The 10,227-nt window shown below is 54.3% G+C and overlaps 3 protein-coding genes across 3 annotated transcripts; 1 reads left to right on the top strand and 2 right to left on the bottom strand.

The window, feature by feature from the left end:
* Positions 1-315: 315 nt before the first annotated feature.
* On the bottom strand, positions 316-2,316 carry GLOTRDRAFT_127190 (uncharacterized protein; the record flags this gene model as incomplete). Its single annotated transcript, XM_007865619.1, has 5 exons — positions 316-1,635; positions 1,693-1,747; positions 1,803-2,056; positions 2,108-2,142; positions 2,193-2,316. 5 exons carry the CDS (start codon positions 2,314-2,316, stop codon positions 316-318), a joined length of 1,788 nt encoding a protein of 595 aa, XP_007863810.1.
* An 886-nt stretch (positions 2,317-3,202) lies between these two features.
* GLOTRDRAFT_127191 (uncharacterized protein) lies at positions 3,203-3,679 on the top strand (the record flags this gene model as incomplete). Its single annotated transcript, XM_007865620.1, has 3 exons — positions 3,203-3,269; positions 3,336-3,353; positions 3,438-3,679. The coding sequence occupies 3 exons, from the start codon at positions 3,203-3,205 to the stop codon at positions 3,677-3,679; spliced, it is 327 nt and encodes a 108-aa protein (XP_007863811.1).
* Positions 3,680-5,880: 2,201 nt separating this feature from the next.
* Positions 5,881-9,385, bottom strand: GLOTRDRAFT_120302 (uncharacterized protein; the record flags this gene model as incomplete). Its single annotated transcript, XM_007865621.1, has 6 exons — positions 5,881-6,561; positions 6,623-7,199; positions 7,249-7,272; positions 7,925-8,858; positions 8,918-9,180; positions 9,249-9,385. The coding sequence occupies 6 exons, from the start codon at positions 9,383-9,385 to the stop codon at positions 5,881-5,883; spliced, it is 2,616 nt and encodes an 871-aa protein (XP_007863812.1).
* Between the last annotated feature and the right edge of the window lie 842 nt (positions 9,386-10,227).

A 10,227-nucleotide genomic window follows, 5' to 3' on the forward strand; every position in this document is an offset into this window, starting at 1 on the left:
GAACGTGCGGACGCGAGGCAATCAACTTGTCCATATGTGTATGGAGGGCTGTGCTACGATATACTGGGTACCGGAAAGCCCTATGGATTCCTTGGTCGAATCGGAGAGGGGCGCTTTATGAGCCTAGCCGACACGGATCTCCGAGTCCGCAGGCGCATGTGCTAATTGACACAACGTAGAGGGCCACAGCAAGACACTGAAAGCACGTCTTAACCCCCATGTTCATCAGCTTCGGTGGGGAACCTGAATGAACAATTGGAACAACGCCCATGCGGGATAAGTAGTAGCCATATATTCATGCCAAGTAAGGCAACGTCACAAGTCAGCTCCCCGTGATTGGCCGGGCGCTGCAGCAGGTCGTGCAGGTCTCCCAAATCCTGCACCCACCTGGGCTAGGGAGGCCCAAGGCCTATACCCTTGCAAGGGCGCCGGGTTGGGTGCTTCAGGTACAGGACCGACACCTGGATGTCTTGCCCCTATGGTCGCTCTGTCTGCCCTGACTGGAGTGCCGGGGAACGGGTCGTTCAACGGTGCGAGCGGTTTGGGCAGGATAACATTATGGGCTGTGAACCTCCTCTGTGCCGTGCTTCCTCCACCAAGTGGAGCTCTTTGAATGACCCCGCCGCGAGAGTTACGCCCCGGTGCAACAGGCAAGCGGGCTGTTAAGCTGGGAGGAGCAGCATACTCCCCAACTTGGGCTTTGCGCAGTCGTTCGCTTGGCTTTCGTCCGGTGAGAGGGGGATTTGGCGGATTGCTACGAGGCGGGTGAGGCCTCTTCTCCACTAAAGACCTATTATCTGTTGGAGGCTTCGGGTTTGGGGCCCTCAAGCTCGAGCGCTGGATCGGTAGTGAAGCCATTATTGAGGGAGTTTTGTCTTCCACAGAATTACCCCCGAGCGACGGTTGTCGAATAATGTTGGTATTTCGGAAGGTGACTTGAGGCGGTACTTCCCGCTGTAGCCATGACGGAAATTCTGAGTTCTCCCAGTGTCCCTGTGGTCCTCCATCGTGAATACAAACGATGTTCGCATTTTGCGGGGGCCGCGGGTCGACTTTCGGGATAAGAGGAGTGTCATCCCGTTGGTTTTTGTACTGCGATGTCGCTTTGGGAGGGGTAGGCTCTTTCACCTCTGCGATCTCGACTTTTTCAATTTTGTCTGAGGGTTTCCGTAGCGCTTCGGTGTCGCGGCTCATTTTCTTGAAGAGAATCCGAAAACAGGGGAGGACTAAGCATCCGAAGAGGATAAAGGCACCAATGGTGCCGGCGACAGCAATCCCAGCTATCGCCCGGGGGGAGAGCGTTCTATGAGCGACGGCTGAAGACGGCGAGGGAGTTGCAGACGGATACAACGCTGAAGAAGAGCGGCCTGGCCCAGTGACAGATGGTGATTCCATTGGGGGACCAGACAAATGTCCACTGGCGGTCGAATTTAGGATTGCTGAGGGCTCACTAAGACAGGCGGAATCGTTTGTCTGCTCGACAGTTATTAGCTCCGTTACCCTGCCTCTACGGCCAGCAGCATCCACCATGGTGAGAATTACTGTAGAGGAGCGGGGAAGAGTAGCTGTCCACTCAAACGATGTAGATCCTAATGGCGGGCTTAGAGCGAAGACTTTGTTCCCGGGCATGATACCCTGCTCCCCTGTATTAGATCGCGACATCTGACCGGAAACTGGCAATTGTGAGCTTACTATGACTGTAATAGGTTGAGTTGTGCCCTCATCATATCCAGAGAATTTAAGAGGCCTATGAACAGGTCCGAATGAGTATGGCGGGGAAGTTTAGATGAATGTCAACGTACTGGCATTGCTGAATATTATCGTCCGACGCGAAGTCAAAGTCGGGAGTATCTGTCATAGCCGAACAGGCAATACCATCTATATTCTGTCCAACGCTGAGCAAACCCGAAGTGCCACCTGCTGGAAAACCAGTAGCGTCCTGCAGGATGAATAACAGCAATGTGCCGGAAGGGTACAGAATCCGTGTCTGGTAGAAACCATTGCCACTTGCGAATGCTAAGGAGGGCACGGATTGAGAGACTTGACTGCCATTTACCTACGCATTGTTGATAACAAGCCTATCACATCAGAGGCAAGAAGTGCCTACCGTGGCGAAGTTGAATTGAAACGGTGGTTGCCCGCCTGAAGGGAATAAGTGTACGCCCGTCACTGCCACCACAACCCTGGCTCACCTGTCCACGAGATGTTCATGACACCGCATTCCGTAGGTGGAGTGAACGTAATCTCAACTGCACCGCATAGTCGGGAAGTGACGGAGATCCACAGAATGGCAGCGACGACGGGAACGAAACTCATCCTTCTGGAAGCGAGCGATGTGCTAAGGGTCTTGACGGGTAGCGGGCACCAGGAAGAGACGTGTACACCTGACTGAGAGTTCATAACAGAGCAGTGTGTCGCTGAGGGCGAAGCTCAGCATCCGCAGGACTGCATGCAGATGGAAGAAATGCCGAGGAGCTACTCACGAACGGAGAAGAATAGACGTTTGTTACGCGCACAAGACATGGGTTGCTATTAGGAGGTATATGATGAGTGGTTCAATCACCCTTGAACCGAACATCTTCAGAGCAACCCGACGCCTGAGAACGCTCCAAAAGATACAAGGCCAGCAGCGATCATCCAGGGTCACCCGAGATTCAGTGCGCAGTAATTAAGCGCTAGACTAGTGAGCCTGCATATCTTCCGCTTGTTGGAGAATATTGGAAAATAAGGTAGATGCATACTCCGAGGCCGGCGGACTCGGTACGTCGAAGCTCCCAAGGACAAGGACACCAAACGGTGCAGCGGTGATGACGGAAGACCGTGGTCACCTCGTAACCAGCTTCTCTGGATTGGACATCTGGCTCGGGATAGACGCCCCGCCCCCCCAATCTCGGGTAAGCTGGGACCACAGGGAATCTGCCAAGTTTGTAAAAAATCACACATTGGCAAATGTGCAAGGGTCCCGATTGGTGTAATGCACGAACGAGCGCGAGAGTTCACAATCCGAGATTGCTCCTCATTTGGCTGAACCATCCCCGGCCAACGCTCCCTTCGTCATCCCCTCCTTCTCCGATGTATGACACTGTGATCGTCCCTACATGAGTCGACAACACGACCTCGTTGCCTTTCCAATTCTTTCCAATTCTGGAGATCACGCTCGGCAGGCCCGATGTAGCAACATATGGTGCTGTTCACGTTGGAAATGACCGTGACATGGGGCGCGAGCACCGAGGAGAACGATGTCGTTCCTACATCCGTGCTGACTGCGAGTAGGCCGTGGTAATCTCTCTCGGAAAGTAAACCCTGACAGGCGCGGTGTTGGTGTCGCACTTCAGCTGTAACGAAGTCGGGCGGTGCGTGCTATGCATATTCGAATTGGTAAGGGGCCTCTCGAAGCAGCGCCAGGAAGACGACACAGACCACTTTGACCGTGATAGAGCCGATGCTCGACGAAGCAGTGATCACCGCTCGTTTCTTGTCGATCACTTCAACCACCCCCACTGAAGCGCTCCCCGGGCGTATCCAGACATCCACGTCGACACTCCCAGTGTCCGTGCTCAGCGACAAGTTCTTCCTGTCAGAGTGGGCAGGAGGCGCCGCCGCAGATGGGAAGATGGGCTCATACAAAGGGTCAATGACATATGTCCCGCTGATCGACCCGATGTTCTTCGAGACATAGAGGTTGTTGCTGGGTCTGAGGTTTCCGATGGCTGCGGGTATATCGGTATCGCCACACGGGGCGAGGTCGTAGACGCAGGGGTGTACGGTGGGGGTTCCGAATCATTCATCTATACGTTTAAGGTCATATCGACGAATACGAGTTAAAGATAGTCAGGATGTTGCATACCTCCTCAGCGTGGGCGCTGACCTGGCTGCTGTCGGGAATAATCATTGAATATGGGGTAGTTGAACTAGTGCCTTGTAATCAAGGTGGTTGACGACTTCCCTCGCAATGCGCAGCCCTGAGCAGCATTGACGCTTCTAGCCTTAATGTGCAGAGCTCCGCGACATTCGAGTCTGAAACGCCCACTATGCCAGTCCAGGCAAGACGATATTCCAGCAATCGGCGAAACGATAGAGAAGTTTGAGATTTTCCGCACTCAGCAGCCGCTCCACGGCTTACTTATTGGAGTAGGGTATCACCAATTTTGCTCCGCTAATGCTGTGTCCTGATCAAAACAAGAGTGGTGAGTCGTGGTGCACTGTGGACCCGAGTGGGGTATAATTACCTTTCCGGGCTCGGCTGCCTGCGCGAAAGATTCTGAAAGTTCTCTATCGTTTCGCCGATTGCTGTCATAGACCACGGTTATTCGCGGAGTACAGACTCCGCGGCGATTCCACAAAGCCCGTACGCTCTGCCCCTCACCACAGGTCCACGCCTGTTGCATCTTAGATGGGGTTGCAGGGCCACCACAGGGTGATCTGAAGTAACTAATTAAAGGAGCCAAGTCCTCCAGTATCCCAGAGACTCCGCTCGACCTGGTTCCACCGCGCTTGCGGACCCCAGGACATCGACCTCTGGCGGATAGGAAGACTGATGTTCCCTTGTGAGTGGATGTAATCACGGGCTGGTTGGAAATGAACTTCGGATCCGCTGAGGTGCGAAGCAGATATAGTTGTGAAGGCAGTGCTGCAATATTGCTGGAAGGGATCTTCCGCAGGCGCATGTTGCTCGTGCTAAGTGACACAGCATAGACCGCGTAAAGCAAAGCACGACCTATCTTCACGCGACGCGCCCAGGGAGATGCCGACGAAGTCCCGATGAGCGCCAAACCCCCATATGGTCAGAGGCGGGATGAGCATACCTGGACACATTCATCCTAAGTTCTGGTAGCCGACGGCGCTGATCAGGGAAGGACAGCTCTCCGGGTAAATGATGCACGGAGAACAAATAACTGTGTCACCGCGGAGGAACAGAACAGGCAAGATGAAGCAAAATCTGAGCAACTTGGGACCACCAGAAGGGCACAGACAAGAGTCAAATGAGCCGCACCATCGCATCTTCTTCCTAGAAACGCTGCATGAGCGTAACAAAAGCACAAGCCGACGGCCCTGAACTTCAGGGGCAAGACAAGACATCTATGCCGTCCTTTGGACTAACCATCTGCAGAGGCAGAACAAGCCGCGCGCACATCCTCAACGGCTCGTCGCTAAATCTGGATTCTGGAATATCGCGTCAACAGTCAGGATGAAAGGATCGATACCACCAGTGAAATAACGGGCCATGTTATTCCGAAAGCGCCATGAAGGACAACAAATATTGGTATACGATGAAGTTGCGCGGGATGACCGCCCCCGACGTCGGCAGCTTTGCCAATGCTCCGCTCTGGACTACGCCTGCCTGGTATGCTCCTGATGTGGCTCCGAACTGATGGCCTAGTAGCCAGGTGAACCGAACAATCATTCATTAAGGCCCGAATGCTAAGCAGCATGGCTGATCGTGTAGTTGAGGAACCCATGGAGGCTATAGTCGTGGCTGAAGCGCTGCTGCAATTGCCGATGCATTCTGAAGGCCGATGAGTGCCGGCAGAGCGGAAACATTCACCAGTACAAAGATGCAACCACGGATCAGGATAAGACAATGTGAGGAATGGGTCGAACGCTTTGCATGTCCAACTCAAGCCCAACCAGACGCAATAGATACTACTCGCAGGCGGTAAAAATCCCATCGATGAAGCATGGCGTCAAGTCCTGCGGTGTTGTCGGCACTGTCGCGAATCGCCCCCACCTTCCTGAATCTACATAGATGTTGTATTGCTGCACGTTGTTGCATTTCACTTGGGAGCATAGCTGAAGGCGGAAACTGTGGATATCTCCGCGAAAGATGAATATTGCACACCGACTCATACCTCATGTCCCCCGTCCTCCCTAAGCCTAAGCCTAAGCCACCGTCACGACCCAACTCCCACTCCTCTCCGCCATCTTCCTCAAACACCAGCTCGTCCGATGATCCCGCACCGTTACCTCCGGCAGGGCCTCGCACACTCTCTGCCACCCCGCGCCCTCCCCCGTCCCTAAACCCATACTCGGCACCTCCACCCGCCGCAGTGTCCGCTCGAATGCCCGCAACGCCCGCGCGAGCCCCGCGTACTCCTCCTCGTACCGGCACTCGAACTTCACTACCTCCACCGGCGGCTCAGGCGCGACGCGCGAGAGGTGCAGGATAGGGGTGTAGGCGCCCTCAAAGCTCTTGAGATTCGAGAGGACACGCGCCGGGAGGAGGGAAAGGTCGAATCGACCTTCGCCATCGTGCTTGATGCTGAGGGACTCGAGTGAAGGGTGCCGCGAAAGGAAGGAGGCGACGGTCGAAGCCGCACAAGAGACGTAAGCGAGGGAGAGGTGCGTGAGCGCCGGCCAGTGCGCGAGGGCGAGGATGCTGTCGAGAGGGGTACGCGCATTCTCGGGGTCAGCGTAGATGAACATGAGATCGAGGGAGCGCAGGGCGGGGGAGGAGAGCAGGAAAGATTGGAGGCGCGTGAGGAGGGCAGGAGGGGTCGAGGGGAGGGTGCGGTAGGCCATGCTGTGAACTTTCACGGTTGTAAGGTTCCTAAGGTCGAACAGCTGACAAAGAGTAAGGCAAGGATGAGTGTCAATGCAGTATAATCGAGGACTGAGGACGTACCTTCCACTCATGGAATAGCGGTATTTCTCTACCTGGAATACGTCGTCCGTAGTCTTCCACCTGCAGTTCGGACAGGTTCGGACACGAATTCAGGAGTGTCTCCCACACCATATCGTGCCCGTCTGGACTTCTCTCCGAAAGCGCCCATCGAAATGACTTCAACCCGGTCATCCGTCTCATTGCTTTACACAACTCCGGCCTAGCTTCCAGAAACGCATACTCTAACTCCGCGGTAGACCGGGGCAGTCTGTGCACGACGAGGCCACCGGGCACTTTGTAATGGGTCGACAATCGAATAGTAAGCTCCCTGACATTCTCTGCCAAACCACGGTGGTTTGCCAGATGCGTCCAAAGCGGTCGACCGAGGATATGATTCGTGATTCTTCGGTACTCGAGGTGGTCGGGTATGATAATGTCACACAGGCAGCGGGCTGTCAGCGCTAGGCGCAGTAGATCTGCCGGCGAGTCGATTTCGCTGATTATGTAGCAGCAAAGCTCTGTTGGTAGCTGCAATATCGGGAACGTCGTCCGGTTCGCGACGATACTGCTTTCAACCGCCATCTCGAGTGTCAATGTCCTACGCAAATTTCAGACAAGACAGTATCAAAAGACAATTATTTGCTCACTTGTAGCCTCTCAGCACGGCAGTCCTGATAGTTCCAGAGCAACAGGCGTGTCGAGCGGAAGAGCATCATATATGCCTGGTGGACAGGAGGCCCGCAATTTACTGGGCGATCCGCTGGCCTAAAGCATGTTTGCCGAAATGGTTAGACGCCGAGCCTATCAGCGCATTGCCGGTGCAATGCCGGTAGGTCCCGCTGGGTCCTCATATTCATAGGCTCGCTGGAATGTGGCCGTTCTGAATCCCTTCTGGTGATGCACGCCCGTTATCCACAGCAAACGCAAAGCATCTCATGAATCCGTCGGCTTTGAGGGCATGGGGAGCATAAATCGAGGATATTCTTCGAAATGTCGGAGGCCGCCCAAGTTCTCCAGTCGACCTCTAAGTCACTCGATTCTTCTGTATTGTTGGTGCTATACATATCTCTGGAGATACCCTTCAGAATCTATCGAAACTGGGACAGACGTCAGATGTTCTACGCGTGAAGGATGCCTAGCCCATGCTTGGACCGGCGTTGATATTTAGATTCACCAAAAAAGACTGATATATTGCTTTATCTGGCATTCATGGCTGTTTCAAAATACAGACAGCAGCGATGAAACAACCGTGATATCTGTAGAAAAAGATAATTGCAAGATCAAGTGATCCATTGCTGGCGAGCGCAGGGACGACGGCTCTACGTCAGTACACCCTCGCCCTCGGTACCCTGAGACTTCTTCTTACGCGGGTGCACACTGTCCTTCCTTGCCCCGTGCGGCCCAATCCGCACAATGAGGCACATATTGCCGTAGACGAACCCGAGATCAGGCTCGTTCCCGTACGCCAAGTACGGATCACTAAACTGATTCAGCTTGTCAATGCCGGTCACCCAGTGCACTTCCTCAGTAAGCTTTGTCCTGCGCTTCTTGGCATTCACGTCGTGAACAAAGACGCCCGCCCAACGAGCGATGTTCTCGACAACGTCCTCGTTCCCGCCGTAATCCGACCCGTAATTCGTCGGAACGAAATTGTCGGTCATGGCCAGCTGTTTCCGCCCCTCGTAGTAGAGCGCCTTGACGGACGCGTCGAGCGAGAATTCTTTGGCGACCTTCATGACGACGGCGTCGCTGCCCTTCAAGCACTCCTGAGCACGCACGACCGACCTTGCGGGCACAGGATACTCCTTCTGCCGCCCCTTCTCGACCGGGTACTGGTACCGCAGGCCGAAGCCCAACGTCCCGCCGGCGGGCAAGAACGTCGGGTCGTCCAAGAGCTTCCGGAATACCTCTCTGAACTCTTGTTCATAGATATGCCCGGAAATCGAGCGGGCAACACTCGAATCGTTCACCGTCGAGTCTGCGTCGGCGAAGTAGAGGTTGTAAGTCAGGGTGACCCGATAGCCTGACTGCACAGGCGTGACTTCGTGCTCGACATCCCCGTAGAACGCCGCGTAAGCCAGAGAGGGCTCGTTTGACGACCGCAAGAGAGTGCCAGAGTCGAACTCCCACTCTTTCGCCCCGTGACGGATGACGAGTATCCCGCCCTCGTGTGGCGTGGGGTACACAATCACCAGGGACCCGAACATGTTCTCTGCCCTCGGCGTATCCTTGTGGGGTTTGAAGAACGAACCGGGGCCTTGACGGTAGGTAATTAGATATGTGATTGAAAGCTGATGCGAATACTGTGTAGCGTACCATAGATATTGAGCTTGTACAACTCCAATCTTATCGGTTTGCGTTCATCGTGCCCATGGAGCAGTTCGGAGCGGAGAGCATTGATTAGCGCTGCATGGTCAAGGGGGAAATAGTTCGTGGCAAAGGCAGTCTTGTCGAGCTTCCCGGCCTTCCTGTACGAGTCATCCAGCACGTCTTCACTGTTTCGACCAAACGTGGCCGGCGCGCAGGCTTCGGCGAGGTGTCTCAGTTCCTCGTCCGTCGCCTTTGCAAAATCTATTCGCCTTGATGTACAGTATCAGCCCCAGTCCGCCACGACCCGGCTTAACAATTGCTGTAATGGGGTACGTACCGAGCGTCGTTTCCATTCGTCGTGTAGTAGAGCAGGAAGTTATCTTGAGCCACTGGACAGATACCGCTGCAGTACGGCGGCTTGTCGACGATGGCGCTCCGGAGAGCTTGCAGATGTTCCGCGGAAATGGTAGACATCTACGGAGGAGTCTGTATGACCGCGTGCCCTGGAGCTCTACGGGTATTTTATATGTAATGCTCTTGAATGTGAGGGGGCCCGGAATGGAGCTCGATCGCTGCCCGGTCGGGTAAGTGAATGATCGTACATACATATCACAATTCTGAGTCCAGAATGACTCGAAGAAAGGGCCACAAAAGAACATGCGCTGCTCCGTGAGACCAGATTTCCTTCGCCATCGTCCTCCGGAAACGAGTCATAACACGATCCAACTGTCAGTGAGTCGACAGTCGCGACTCTCGACTCTCGAGTGATCCATACATGGATGGAGTGAGCTTAAACAGGACCCCGGCATATGGGTACTGATGTTTGATCCTAAGTGCCCGATTTTCGGCCCTTATGGCCTCACACATTTGGACCGGATATGTCCGCCTCTAGGATCCGGTCAGCCCAAATTGGGCTGCTTATGTCCGCATAAGTGACCTATGCTCGGGCGTCCCCCGGTGTGTCCGCCAAACGGATCCAACCTCGAAACCGGCACACGCCCAACGCTGCAACGAGTAGATCGTGACATGATTACTCCGGGATATTGTATTTCAGTCTTCCTAGGATCCACCACTGTTTCCAAAGCTTGCATTTCATTCACCGTTGCTGAGGATATACCTGGATATACACGAGACGAGCTGACAGTTGACTGAGAAGCATAAGAGACACCACTCAACCTAGTACAAGGACTACTGGGTGTGACACTTCGACGACTCCGTATGTCCGCCAGGTGATCGGACACCAAGACCGGCAAGGCCCTTGTGTCCGCCGTGATATACCGGACATGGACCGAAATTTTGGGCTTTATGTCCGCCTA

The sequence above is a fragment of the Gloeophyllum trabeum genome (assembly GCF_000344685.1).
Source record: "Gloeophyllum trabeum ATCC 11539 unplaced genomic scaffold GLOTRscaffold_00003, whole genome shotgun sequence".
Classification (NCBI taxonomy): Eukaryota; Fungi; Basidiomycota; class Agaricomycetes; order Gloeophyllales; family Gloeophyllaceae; genus Gloeophyllum; species Gloeophyllum trabeum.